Below are 16,305 nucleotides of genomic sequence, written 5' to 3' on the forward strand. Positions count from 1 at the left end.
TGTTTATGAAATTTTCCAAAAAAAAAGGCTAATGCCCAAACACGACTACAACAGGCCCAAGAAGGAGCCCAATTTCAATTTCTTCTTTACCCTTTGACTTATTTAATTGTGTATTGCTTAGCTAAATTCAAGCTCTTCTACCCTCATAAACTACTCCATGGAAACTAAACTTGGAAATGATTTTTGTGACTTCTCAATCTTTACTTTTATTGCTCTTTTGCTCCAATGGGAATATCTTTGTGTAGATAGCCACTTTTTAGGATATTGCTAATAAACTCTTCAATGGTAAATAAAGAGGATTCATCCAAAGTAGAAGATGCTCTAAAGACAATATCATTAACTAGAAGAAGATTACTAGAAAAAAAGGATGAGATACAATGGGTCAAAGAAAGAGATAGAAGTACGAAGTTTTTCATTCTTACGTGAAAGGCATGAGGAAACCAATGATTATTAAAATTCATTTAGAGTGGAGGATACGATATGTATAACTCAAAACATAGGAGAGGAAGTTGTTAGTGTTAGGGAAAAATTTAAAGAGGGGGTCAATGATATGAGGATCAAGCAATGCTCGAAAGAAGTATAACTACGAAATAAAATATCGAAATGACAAGAGAGCCTACAAAGGAAGAGATTAAGGAAGCAGTGTTCAATTTGTTTAAAGAGAACACATGTGGGCCTAATGGATTTTCAGAAGAGCTTTTTCAAACGTGTCACGAGATTATAAAGAAAGATATATCGTTGATGGTGATGGTTATTTTTCTGTAGTGGTGAAATACCAATATATTTCTCACACGAATGTAGTTCTAAATCTAGAGAAGGTCAACAAATTTTTAGATTTACGACCCCATCAGCTTGAGCTCTTTTGCTAATAAGATTTTCAAAGGTATGACATGAACGAATAATTAAGGCTCTACCTGATAATATCTCTAAGAATTAGTGAGAAATTATTATTGTTATTATTGTTGGCTGAATATCAGCCATATGTATAAAGTGAGAGTTTTTTTTATTTTTGTCGTCTTGCGTCGGCTGAAAAAAGCCAAATGTACAAAAGTCGTAAAGTAAATAGTTTGTCGGCCAATCATGTAAAAAGTTTGTCGGCCAATTATGTAAAGTAAATAGTATGACGGTGTAATTTATGTGTATAAATAGAGGAGCTTTCCTCATAAATAAAACACACCTTCATCCTTACATCTCTCTTCTTTCTGAATACTCTCTCTTTACGCTTCCACCCCCAAATTGGTATCAGAGCTAGTTAAACAAATAATTATGGAAAAGAAACCAACTATGTCGGAAGATCTACAAAAACAGGTATACCATTTTATATTCATGAGTAGCTAAATTAATTTATTCCTGAAAATCTCTTGTTAATTATAATTGTTTATCATGTTTGAATAATGTTATAATAACCATCTTTAGAAAGTTTTCTACAGAAATATTCTTCGAATAAGTATGCCCAGACTATGCCATCCTAAGGTTGAAACCGGTAGGCAGAGAAGGCCGTTTAGGGGAGTAAACAAAGTTGAGGCGCTGTTAGGGTAACTAATCAAAGAAGAAAGCTGTAGTAGTGACCAGATGAGATGATTATTAAATTATTATTTTTGCATAATAAACAAGTATAATTTATTAAGAGGTTGGAAGGAATAAAATTTTAGTGAAAATAAAAATGATAAAAATGGAAACTTACCTATTAAACGATGATGTTGATTATAAGATATTATTACTTTATATATTAAAAAATCTTAATACTGATATAAAAAGAGAAATTTATAATAAATTATTAACATATGAGATAATAGAAATAACAACCCAAGGTTGGACTAAGTTAACCATACAAAGTATACAAGATGAGCTTTATTATGACATGTATGATTTATATGATGATTTAGATATTGGAGATTAAATATGACTGAATATTGGCTAAGGCGATATGGTAGAAATTACAGGTTAAAAAAGATTAGATATCCAGATAAATTAAGTAAGCTTTTTAAAATATTATATAAAAGGTTATGATGAATAAAAATAAAAAGAACTAAGATAGATAAAAAGGTAAGAAAAATATGGAAAAAATTAAGATCTTTATATATAGAATATGAACTATCACAACTAGTCAAAACAGATAATGATAAAAAAGATCAATTGATAAACATAATTTCAAAAACAGAATATAAATATGTCTGCTATTTGAAAAAACAGTATGAACAGAGAAATCTATAAACAACAATTAATAGAAGAAATAATGGAAAAAATGGCCGAAAAAGAACAAGAATTACAACATAGAAAAAGAAGATTAGAAGAAAACATATTAGCAGGAGTATGTAATAAATCACTACTAGCACAAAGAAAAGATATATCCATGTTAAAATTAGAATTAGATTGTCTTGAATATGAGTTACAGCATAATATAATACATAGATTATAATGAATAAAGAAGAATTTGCAGTAGACGAAAAAACATACGAAAATCAAGACAGAATGATAATAAAAATAATATTTTCAAATCTAGGAAGAAGATATAAAAAAATTGGAAATAATTTATACTTAATTTTAGAAAAAGAAACGGCAAAATTAGAAGATAGTTTAACAGCTATGATAAGAATAACAAAAGAAAACGAAGAAATAGACAAATCAAGAGAAATTGAAAAAATAAAAATACAAGCAAAACAAGAAGTACAACAATTAGAAGAAATAAAAAATACAAGAATAAGTGAATTAGAAAAAGAATTAGCTAGGTTAAAATTATTATATGAAAATAATCAAAAACAAAAGAAAAAAGATAAAGAGCTTGAATTAACTAATGAAATAAAAGAAATGGAACAAAAATTAAATGAAGATATTGAGGTGAATGAAGTAAATGAAATAGATGAAAATGAAAATGACCAAAAATCAGAAATAAGTGACATAAGTGAAACATATACAGAAATCTTAGAACAGACAAATAAACTAAAAAAATTAGAAATAAACACAGGAGATATGAATAGACCTAGTACGTCAAGAGTCAAAACCCCAGATAATAGTCCCAGAAATAGCCCTAGAAGTAGTCCTAGGTGGACACCACCAACTTATTATACAGAAAGTTATCAACAATCAGATAGAAATAATGCAATATGGAACAGTAGATTAAATAAAAATTGGATACCGAAACCAATAAGTGAACAATATAATTTCTTAGATTTAGATTGCGTCACGGACATAAATAAAGCAATATTACTATGGACAGGAAATATATCCAAGCAGTTAATAGATAACAAAATAGAAACAACAAAAACACCAAGATATATAGAAAGAACATTCATAGGAACGGCAAAATTATGGATAGAAAATCTGCCCCCAGAAAGTTTAGAAGTACATAGAAATGATAAGAAAATGGATGGATCCCCATCAGCAACAAATATAGATATACTAGACAAATATGAATCAGCAATAAGAAATGAATTTGGAGGTATGACCACGGATATAAGAGAACAAAATAGGGAAAAAATAATAAATAGACAACTTATGACAAAATTAGCTATATGTAAAATGTGTTATATAGAAGAATATACTTGTGCATTCAAAGAATACTATTACAAATCTAAATACAATTTAGACGAAGCAAAAGAAATAAGAAAACAATATTTTACAAAATTACCAGAAGCGTTTAGCACAAAAATAATAAAGGATTGGAATAATGAAGGAATGGTAGATACTTTAGGAGCTAGAATAAAATTTCTATCTCAATGGTTTACACAATTATGCGAAAACCAAAAAGAAAAATTAAAAAAGGAAAAAGTACTAAATAAAAATTTATCATGTTGTAAAAATAAAATGGCACCACAGTTTGGGTGTACAAATAAGAAACAAAAATCTAGAAGATATAAAAATTATAGAAAAAAATAAAACTAAGTATAAATATAAACAACCAAGACGAAGATATTATGTAAAAAACTATAAAATAAAAAGACCATATAGACCAAAAAGAAAGATATCCCAATGTACATGTTATAATTGTGGAAAGATAGGACACATAGCTAAAGACTGTAAATTACCAAAAAACCCAAAAAGAAATCAAATTGCAGAAATAGTTATAGGTAATGACGAATATATGCAAATAGAATACATAGAGTATGAATTAAGTGAAAACGATAGTATATATGAAGTGTCAGATATAGAAACTGAAAATGGAGAAGAAAAACTAGATAATGAAATAGAAGAAGAGGAAGAAATATAATGTCTGAAAACGAAATAATATCTAAAGAGAATTATGAAGATGAAGAATCATCACACCAAAAAATCATATTTGATAATACACTTTTTGAACAAATAAAAGGAAAAGAATTAGATTTAAGTGTTGAAAAAAATACTTGACATACCTATACTAAAAAACTTTTTTAAAAAGACAGAAAGAAGAATATTATGTGGTTAGTCAAAAAGAACATATCATAGACGGAAAATATACAAGTGGAAAAGCATATATACCTATAATAAACAAACGAATAATAAATAAAGAAATACAAAACATAAAAAATAAAGAAGCTATAAAATATGTACATTTAGGAGGAACGGAAATACTAATAAAAGCTTGTTTCAGAGAAGGAATAGATACGCCCATTGAAATATATTTAGCAGATGATAGAATAAAATATCCTATAGAAAAAAGCGTAATAAGTGCAGTTAAAGGAAATTTAATATACCAGAAATTTAAATTTATAATAAGTGCTAATTATACAGTAGCATTAACAAATACAAATATAGATAAATCATTAGTATTATATTGGAAAATGTCAGGAATAGAGTTAGCACCAGGAAGTAAGGTATTCACAGCAAGATGTAAAAATCTTTATATATTAACAACAAAACATAAAATAACAGCAAAAAATAAAATTGATAAAATAAAAATAGAAAATCCTTTTGAAAGAATAATTACGGTAATAGATAATAATGACTATAGTTATAAAGAAATGGATACAGAAGAAGAATTGGAGATAGTAAAAGAAAGATTAAGTACCTCAAGTACACCAAATACAAACTCATTAAATATGATGACTAGAGCTTCCTCATCAAGAAAGAGTTCATCTAAAAGAAAATATGAAATATCACAAGATTTAGGAGAAATAACAATATATCATTATTTTATAACAGGAATAATGGACCAAAGAAAATATCAAATCTTGATAAACACAGGACAAGAAGAGAATCATATAACAAGAGAACTAGTATTAGAAGAAGAAATTATGAAAACAGGACACATATGCCCTGGATTACCTAGTGAAATAATAAATACAAATGAAGAGGCAACAGAAAAAGAAATAATTATAGGAGGAATTCCATTGAAAATACAATTTAAGATATATGAAGGAAATCATAATATCACATTAGGAATAAAATGGTTAGAAAAAGTTAAACCATACAGCATAGAAAATGAACAATTAACAATAACTTGCCAAAATAAAAAAATAATTATAAAAAGAACCAAAAATGATTAATGAAAATATTCATACTTGCAAAAATTATTGTAGAAGGATATCACAACAGATATTATACACCTATGATAGATACGGGAGCAGAAGCGAATATATGTAAATATAATTGCTTACCAGAAGATAAATGGGAAAAATTAAAAACACCTATGGTAGTAACAGGATTTAACAATGAAGGAAGTATGATAAAATATAAAGCAAAAAATATAAAAATACAAATATGGGATAAGATACTAACAATAGAAGAAATGTATAATTTTGAATTCACCACAAAAGATATGTTATTAGGAATGCCATTTTTAGATAAATTTTACCCTCACATAATAACAAAAACACACTGGTGGCTTACTACGCCATGTGGCTATAAAATAGGAGCAAAAAAAGTGAAAAAATAAACCAGGAAATGGAAAATATAAGTGAAAAACAAATATCACAACTAGAAATCATTATATTTGCAATAGACAAAGTTAAAATAATCAATGAACAGCTAGAACAACTATATAATGAAGACCCATTACAAGGATGGGAAAAACATAAAACAAAAGTAAAGATTGAACTAATAGATGAAAATAGTATAATAACACAAAAACCATTAAAATATAACTTTGATGATTTACAAGAATTTAAAGTACATATAAATGAATTACTAGAAAAAAATTACATACAAGAAAGTAATAGTAAACATACAAGCCCAGCATTTATAGTAATAAAACACAGTGAACAAAAAAGAGGTAAAAGTAGAATGGTTATAGATTACAGAAATCTAAATGCTAAAACTAAAACATATAACTACCCAATACCTAATAAAATACTTAAAATAAGACAAATACAAGGATATAATTATTTTACTAAATTTGACTGTAAATCAGGATTTTACCACCTAAAACTAGAAGAAGAATCTAAACAATTAACAGCATTCACAGTGCCACAAGGATTTTATGAATGGAATGTATTACCATTTGGATATAAAAATGCACCAGGTAGATACCAACATTTTATGGATAACTATTTTAACCAATTAGAAAATTGTATCATATATATAGATGATATATTATTATACTCCAAAACACAAGATGAACATATAAAATTATTAGAAGAATTTATACACATAATTAAACACTCAGGTATAAGTTTAAGTAAAAGTAAAGCAGAAATTATGAAACCACAGATAGAATTTCTAGGGATACAAATAGATAAAAATGGAATAAAAATGCAAACTCACATAGTAGAAAAAATCATCACTATTGATGAAAATATAGATATAAAAAAGAAATTACAATCATTTTTAGGATTAGTAAATCAAGTAAGAGAATATATACCAAAATTAGCAGAACATTTAAAACCATTATACAAAAAACTCAAAAAAGATATTGAATATCATTTTGACAATAAAGATAAAGAACACATAAAAAATATTTAAAAATTATGCAAAAATTTACCAAAATTATATTTTCCTGATGAAAATAGAACTTTCACATATATAATTGAAACAGATTCAAGTGACCACAGTTACGGAGGAGTATTAAAATATAAATATGACAAAGAATAGGTAGAACACCATTGCAGGTATTGCTCAGGATCATATACTGAGGCACAAGCAAAATGGGAAATAAATAGAAAGGAATTATTTGCATTATATAAATGTTTGTTAGCATTTGAGCCATATATAGTTTACAATAAATTTATTGTAAGAACAGATAACACACAAGTAAAATGGTGGATAACAAAAAAGCTAGATGATTCAGTTACAACAAAAGAAATAAGGAGATTAGTATTGAATATATTAAATTTTACATTTACAATTGAAATTATAAAAACTAATGAAAATCTTGTTGGAGATTACCTATCAAGAAAAAGGAACACGGACTGAACCAGATACAACAGAAGAAATACTCAAAGCTATTACTACACTTTCTACGAAAGTAGATAGTATGAGTAAAGAATTACAAAATTTGAAAACTAAAAGTCAGCAGCATGACTATAAATATGCGGAGCTATGTCGATCGGAAGACACAAAAATTCCAGAGCTACAAGGAGACGATGGGATACTCCAAAAAACCCATAACATTTGTTTAAATGCAGCTACAACCAGCACATCTACAGCAGGACAATCTACAAAAAAGGAGGAGACTAAAATAAAATACACAAATACAAACTTGAATAAGTTATTCTCAAAACCATATACTCCTCAAGGTACCCAGAAAGATATATTCATACCACCACAGGTAAATACCTACAAAGCCAGCCTAGATTCAGATAAACAAGCATATAACCACATTACCAGAATGTATATAGAAAACATATATAAAGTACAGACTTTTCTAAACAAAAACCCTAAAGCCAAAAATACGAGAAACCCTGAACAAGACTACATAACCCAACATCTACAAGGATACAATAAACTAATTGCACAACCAGGAACGAATCCGAACCTAGTAGCAACTTGCTACAATTACGGACTTATAAGCACAGTATATACTATTACAGGAGACGAAGTAGCTAAAATACCCGAGCTACATAAGGCATTTCTGCAATATAAAAGAATAACAAAAGGAACTTTATTTTATATAAAGTTCTACTCAGCAACAGCAGAGATACTATATGAAGAAATTAAACCTACAATACAAGTTATTAAGATAGGTTTAACTAGAGATATGATAATACCAGAAAAAATAGATACACAAGAAGAGATACAGAGGGTGGATATCCCAGATTTTTATGCAAACAAAAGGACTATTGGGATAGCTACTATATTAAATGAGTTATCAAACAATTACCTAAATGAAAATGCAATTTGGAGTTATTACAACAGAGATCAAACAATGATATACTCCAATTGTAAAGACATAAGAGTAGAAGATATGGAAGAAGTACGACAATGGATATTAAGTCTACTGAAGCCAGAACAAACACCTACAACAAGGGCTATCAGAAAAAATTTCATTTCTCAAGACTTGATGACCAGATACTGCAAACTAATTGGACAAAAGTATCCAGACCATCTATGTTCAAAATGCAATGGCGAAGATAACTATGTCCCCGGAGTACAACTGGAATATACTAAGAAAAAGAAGATAAAAAAAAATTATTATTGTTATTATTGTTGGCTGAATATCAGCCATATGTATAAAGTGAGAGTTTTTTTTATTTTTGTCGTCTTGCGTCGGCTGAAAAAAGCCAAATGTACAAAAGTCGTAAAGTAAATAGTTTGTCGGCCAATTATGTAAAAACTTTGTCGGCCAATTATGTAAAGTAAATAGTATGACGGTGTAATTTATGTGTATAAATAGAGGAGCTTTCCTCATAAATAAAACACACCTTCATCCTTACATCTCTCTTCTTTCTGAATAATCTTCTCATAATAAGAGACATGAACAAGAGGAATGAATACCATAGTGTTGTACGGAAGTTGGACATGCCTGAAATGTATAATAGGGTGTCAGAGATATTTGTTGTTCAAGTTATGAGAAGATTTGGGTTTTATAAGAGGATTATTTATTTGGTGTGAATATTAATATCTAATAATGGTACTCCGTGTTAATTAAGTCTTCTGTTTTTTTTTCAATCTTCTTGGGACTGAAGTAAGGTGATCCTGTTTCCCCCACTTTGTTCATCAGAGCAACGGAGGTATTACCCAGAAGTGTCAATAGGCTAATGTAGGATTCAAAATTCAAGAGATTTAGAATGACTAAAAAAAAGTAGAGAGATTAATCATTTTTATTAGGCAGATGATGCAATCAGTTTTGTTCATGGCATAACAGGTCCATGAATAAAATAATAAAGATTATGCGGAGATATGAATATGTGTCAGAGTAGCTCATAAACCTGAACAAAAGTTATGTATATCTGCATGAAAAAGGTTCCTTATTCTCTTCAGGGGATTAAAAGAATAATTTTGGAGTATCACAAAGTGTCTTTCTTTATATGTATCTTTGGATGCCCAATTTTTATGGGAGGAAATAGAAGTCATATTTTGAAGAGTTGATAAAGAAAGTTGCCAAAAGAGTGAGGGGGTGGAAAAATCGTCTTTTGACTTATAGAAAAGGTATGTTTAATAGCTCATGTTTTACAATCCATGCTTATTTATCCTATATGTGCTATGAATCCTCCTAAGGGCATAATAAATCAGATTCATAAGATTATGGTGATGTTTTTTTGGGGTCACATAGGAGGAGTAAAAGGGAAACACTAAATTGTTTGGGAAACAATGTGCTAATCAGAATCAGAGGGAGGAGTGGGTTTTAGATCGATGCATGATGTACAGATGCTCTATATGCTAAATTATGATGGATAATAAGAAAATCCACTAATTCTTTGTGGAGTAAATTTATGTGAAACAAACGTTGTAAAAAATAGCATCCAATAATGGCACAAAGACATGAGACATCTCATGGCGAAAGATGATTGGAAAAAACAAGGCGTTAAGTACTACGTGGAAAAAATAAAAAGGGGGAGGAGGAGCTGGAGGTGAAAATATTGTTATAGAAGATTAGTGGGTAGAAGGAAACTCCTACAGTATATTATGAAGAAATGATTGATCACATTGTGAGGTCTATCTCTTCGGTAATGAATACATAAGATTAGGATAAATCTTGGTGGATGGGCAACTTAAAGGGTTATTTTTCAGTTAAATCAACTTGGATTAAATGAGAAAGAAAAAGGAGAAGGAGGAAACATATGATATGATTTGGATGAAAAACTGCCTTTTAATATTAATTTCTTTTTATGGAGGGCGTGGAAAGGGAGGATTGCCACATATGACAATTTAAGGAGAATGAGATTAACATTATCTCGATATTTGTGTTATGAGATACAACAAATGGGGAAAATGTTAAATCTTTTTCTAACATCTAACATTATCCAAAAGCTTTAGAAGTGTTTTGATTCATGAATAGGTCTGGAAACAGAAGGCAGAAATTTGATGCAGATGATCAAGAGCTAGTGGTATGTGAAAGCTCCTACAGAATTCAAACATATTTTAGATTTATGTCAGCTCTCATTATGTGGAAACTGTTGAAGAAAAGGAATCATATTAAGCATGAAGGTTAGTCTACCTTTGAAGAGTTATTACAACAAATGGAAATGAGCATTTAATTTCTGGTGATAGTTAACAATTCAAAATTCAAAATAACTGGAAAATCTTGGCCTGAAATATTGAAAATAATAGAAGCTTATAAGTCAAGAATTTACTACTAGATTATACAATGCAAGGTACTAAAGGAAGATCAATAGAATTGTAATATAGATGGTGCGGTAAAGGAATTCGAGGGAAGAGTGCATATGTTTTCTGCATAAGAAACAAAACTAGAGACCTTATCTATGCGCACGCAGGTGAACTTGGTATTGCAATGAATATTGAAGTGGAGGCAAGAGAAATAAAAGAGGCCTTTAGGTTTAGTGCTATGAATAGTTTAAAGAACATGGTTATTGAAACTGATTCACTCAATCTAAAGAACATAATTCAACAGACATAGATAGAACATTAAAACCACCGTGACAAATCACAATCAGGTTCTTAATCTGGAAGGGAAGGGGTGCAACATAAATAATTAAATAAGAGAACTCCCACATATGAGGGATCATTACACCTACATTTACAAAGCTCTTAGTAATCTACATTAGCATGCAAAAAATTTCACCAAACAGACAGGGGTACAACACTATCTTTAACAAGAGAGCATGGAGGTCAGCTCGAAACCAAAGTAAAAGAGCGCTTAAGCACAAATTCAACTCGAACAGTTCAAAGGATTGAAAGAAAAGAAATTAAAGAAGGGTCAGATCTAAAGGGGTGGTGCAATCCAAAAGAAGGAGAGGAGGAACCTGTGTTCTTATTGCACACTCCGGATAGCTACCTCCAATATTTCCACACATTAGTGGGCTTCACTTCACAAACAAAGGCAATCACAGATTAAATATCAAGAAATGGATAAAGAGGCAAAACAAAGAATTAAAAAGAGTTACCTTTTATTAGTGAATGCTAAGCGACAGAAAGTGGAGGAAGGGTGGAGCAAGAAGGAAACAAACCCATAGGAGAAGACGACGAAGTTGGAGGTACTAACGATGCCGAATATGAGCATATGGACGACAAGGATAACAAAGGAAAGTGAGAATGAGGCGGAATTTTATAGGGTTACTTTCTGGGCTGGATGATATATTTTCTTGCATTTTATTTCTTATTGGGGCCATTTTGCCAAACCTATTTTGCTTGTCAATTTATAATGGTCACGGGCCCAACAAAAATTTGTTTTAAAAAATTTACGAGGATATGATCAGAAGTATGGATAATTTCTATGGTATTATTGTTCCTACGATATCTAGTTGTAAATTATTTTATCTTTCTTTTACGGATTTGAATTGTAGATTTAATTTTTATTGCTGAAGTTGTTGAAACGAAACATTTAGTATCAGTTATAGACTATGATATTTTAATGGTAGGTTTTATATATATAATCAGAGCAAAAGTTACAATCAATTATAAATCAAATTGTATATATTTACCACCATTTATGGATAATATTGATCTAAAAATCAGTGTTAAATAATGATGTACACAAATTCTAATTAATTTGGTTGTACAAAATAATTGGTAAATTCTTGATCAAACTATGGTGTATATATTGGTGTAAATTATGTATTTTGTATCATATTGCACTTTACACCATATTTTAAACATAATATATACCGTCATCTAGTTAAAATGATAATTTTACATATTTGGTGTTTTTTGGGTAAGTTTATAGCGTATATCTTGATGTAGACCTTATTATACCAATCATATTGAACTTGACACCATATTTTAACCATAATATGCACCATTTAATGTGTTTATACAAATTATATTTGGTAAATTCTTGATTAAACCATAATATGCAGAATTTAAGTGAACCTTCAAAGGGAGTTTTTCGTCTCGTCTGTTCGCACTTAATTAGGGGCGTTTGGCCATGTTCCATTTTTAATTTTAAAAAGTAGATTTATTTATTCAAAGTGAAAAAATAATATTTGAAAATTAGAAGCTCAAAGGCATGAAAAGTTTTGTAGAATAACACGAACTATTTTGATGAGCATGAATGTTCACTATATTACAGATTTGATTAACACTTAATAGGATGAATATAAATAATAAGGAAAAATGTAAATATATATATATATATATATATATATATATTGTTTGCAACAAATTTTAAACATATGGAAAATAAACAAACCATACAAATAAAATATGAAGATACATGATTTTATTCATCAAGATTGTGAGTACAAATCTGTTCCTCCCTTGATTCTCCTCTCCTATGATTTATCCATAATTCGAGGGTCGTTTGTGGCATATTTGATTTAGATTAGACCTCTCTATATGAATAATCCATCAATTTGTGGAGTATTCAAGATCTTGATCTCTTTATGGAATTTCTGAGATGCCTTTTAAGGGAATTTAGTAACCTTTACATAGGCATAAACTATGGTTTAGGGTTGAGTAGCCTCCAAGAATCCTTATCTGAGTTGAACACAATTTGTAGAGTCCCAACTTGAATTGAACCAATCTTGTACAATGCCCCCTGCTTCAAGGCTTGACGGAGTGTAGACTTGTGAAACTCAAAGACGAGGCTTGAAGTACTCATTCTTCCACCTTTGCAGCTTCAGATTTTCAGATTTGATTTAATAGAGAAGAGATGAAGGGCATATTTGGTCCTACTAGGCGTGCCAATTTGTTTGCAACAAATTTTAAACATATGGGAAAATAAACAAACCATACAAATAAAAAATGAAGAAACGTGATTTTATTCTTCAAGATTGTGAGTACAAATCTATTCCTCCCTTGATTCTACTCTCTAAGATGATTTATCCATAATTCAAGGGCCGTTAGTGGCGTATTTCACAAACAAGGATGATTTAGATTGGACCTTTCAATATGAATAATCCATTAATTTATGGAGTATTCGATATCTTGATCTCTTTGTGGATTTTTCGAGATGCCTTTTAAGGGAATTTAGTACCCTTTATATAGATATAAACTAGGGTTTAGGGTTGAGTAGCCGCCAAGAATCCTTATCTGAGTTGAACACAATTTGTAGAGTCCCAACTTGAATTGAACGCATCTTGTAGAGTTCCACAAATTTTCATGAAGAAAGGTGCTCCTTTTAATTGGGACCAAACATGTAGCGAAGCCTTTAAAAGTATCAAATCGTATCTAGCGAAACCTCCGGTTTTGGCAGCCCCTATACCTGGAAAACCATTGATACTCTACATTGCAGCACAAGAAAGGTCCGTAGGAGCCCTGTTAGCTCAAGAGAATAGTGAAGGCAAAGAAAATGCTCTTTATTACTTAAGTAGAATGATGACGCCAAATGAGCTAAATTATTTGCCAATTGAAAAGTTATGCTTGGCACTAGCCTTCTCCATTCAAAAGATAAAGCAATTTTCAAGCTCATGTTGTCCGCCTTATTTCTTGAGCAAATCCCATCAAGTTTGTTATGTCAAAACCTGTCCTTAGTGACCGACTAGCAAGATGGTACCTCCAATTCCAACAATTTGAGATTGTGTACATCCCTCAAAAATCCGTGAAGGGACAAGTACTAGCGGATTTCTTAGCAGACCATCCTATACCAAATGATTGGGAGTTAAATGATGAGTTTCCTGATGAAGATGCGATGTTAATTGAAGTTCAAACTCCTTGGAAAATGTATGTGGACGGGGATGCACATCGCGACGGAGCTGGTGCTGGCGGGGTGTTCATCACTTCATAAGAAGAGATTCTACCATTCTCTTTTACTCTAAAACAATGTTGCTCCAATAATGTCGCTGAATATCAAGCACTTATACATGGACTTGAAATGGCCATTGACATGAAACAATTACATTTACAGGTCTTTGGTGACTCTCAATTGGTTATTAATCAACTCTTAGGAAGTTATGAGGTAAAAAAGCCTGAATTGCGACCTTATCATGATTATGCTCAAAAGTTGATAAGATGGCTTGGGGATGTAACCCTTCAACATGTGCGTCGAACAGAGAATAAGAAAGATGATGCATTGGCTACTCTAGCTTCAACGCTAACCCTTCCTGATCAAACGCAACTAATTGTCTGTAAAAAATGGATAGTACCACCGTCAAATGAGGAAGAATATATTGAAAATATGCTTGATCATATCGTCGCCATTGTTGAAGCTGCGAAGGAAGATTGGAGACAACCCATCATTGACTACCTATGTTATGGGACACTTCCAGAAAATCCAAGAAGAAGGACTGACATACGTCGTTGTGTACCTCGTTTCGTTTACTACAAGGATATATTATATAGAAGATCATTTAAGGGTATGTTATTATGATGCTTGGTAGAGGAAGAAGCGACTCAAGCTCTGCAAGAAGCACATTTAGGAGTATGTGGATCACATCAATCTGGACTAAAACTTCATTTTCACATAAAGAGGATGGGGTATTACTGGTAAACCATGGTGAAAGATTGCTTATATTATGCCAGGAAATGCGATGCTTGTCTATTTCATGCGAATTTCATTCATCAGCCACCCGAAGTATTGCACCCAACCATTGCATCTTGGCCATTTTACTCTTGGGGCCTGGATATTGTAGGACCATTACTAAAGTCTTCTGGTGGACACTTGTACATCTTGGCCGCAACTGATTACTTTTCAAAATGGGCTGAAGTTGTCGCTCTTAAAGAGGTGAAGAAAGAGAATGTTGCAAATTTTATCCGAGTAAATATTATCTATCACTTTGGCATCCCTCGCTATATAATAACAGACAATGGAAAACCATTTGATAACAAGTTAATGAACACGATTTGTGATCTTTTCAACTTTAAGCAGCGTAAATCTTCTATGTACCATGCTGCCGCTAATGGTCTTGCTGAAGCATTCAATTAGAATCTATGCAACCTACTCAAGAAAGTTGTATCCAAATCCAAACGGGATTGGCATGAAAGAATGGAAGAAGCTTTGTGGGCATATAGGACAACATATCACACACTAACTCAAGCAATACCATATTCACTTGCTTTTGGAGTTGAAGCAGTCTTGCCACTCGAGCGTCAAATACCCTCCTAAAGGCTTGCTATTCAAGAAGTGCTCACCTAGGAAGAAAATGCTCGATTGCGTCTTGCTGAGTTAGAAGCACTTGATGAAAAGAGGTTAGAAGCCCAACAAAACCTTGAATGTTATCTAGCTCGTCTATCACGTGCTTTTAATAAGAAGGTTCGCTTGAGGTTCTTTCATGTTGGAGATCAAGTTCTCGCGGTAAGAATACCAATCATTACTTTACACAAGTCTGGGGCCAAATTTACCTCAAAGTGGGGTGGACCATATGTCATACAAGAAGCATATTCAAATGGTGCTTACAAGCTTGTTGATGCTGATGGCTTAAGGATCGGTCCTATTAATGCCAAATTTCTAAAGAGATACTATCCTTGAAGGAATATGATGCTCCTCAATGTACGAGCCTAAACTGCATGTCACTCCTGGCCCGCAAGAGTATAAATTTTGTATGGAACAACCACAAAAAAAAATCACTCAAATCCCCAGAACTACGTTGTGACTTGATCCTCTTTATTGAGGTACGTAGGAGCTTAGAACCATATTCTAAGTTCAGTTGCATGAGTGTCAAAAAAAAATGTTCCCACTAAAATTCAAAGAAAAGTCAAAGCGATATGTATATTATCTTTTGTCTCATCAAATTTTAGAATTGTACCCGCAATCTATCTTGATTAATAAAATATTGTTTCTTCAAAAAAAAAATTGTTTGCAACAAATTTTAAACATATGGAAAATAAACAAACCATACAAATAAAATATGAAGAAACGTGATTTTATTCATCAAGATTGTGAGTACAAATCTGTTC

At 31.0% G+C, this 16,305-nt stretch overlaps 1 protein-coding gene across 1 annotated transcript; it reads left to right on the plus strand.

The window, feature by feature from the left end:
• The first annotated feature begins 13,924 nt into the window (after nt 1–13,924).
• LOC138338271 (uncharacterized) lies at nt 13,925–15,334 on the plus strand. The gene is made up of 3 exons (XM_069289060.1): nt 13,925–14,179; nt 14,318–14,765; nt 15,042–15,334. Exons 1-3 carry the CDS (start codon nt 13,925–13,927, stop codon nt 15,332–15,334), a joined length of 996 nt encoding a protein of 331 aa, XP_069145161.1.
• The last annotated feature ends 971 nt before the right edge of the window (nt 15,335–16,305 follow it).

Source organism: Solanum lycopersicum, chromosome 9 (genome assembly GCF_036512215.1).
Source record: "Solanum lycopersicum chromosome 9, SLM_r2.1".
NCBI classification, from domain to species: Eukaryota; Viridiplantae; Streptophyta; class Magnoliopsida; order Solanales; family Solanaceae; genus Solanum; species Solanum lycopersicum.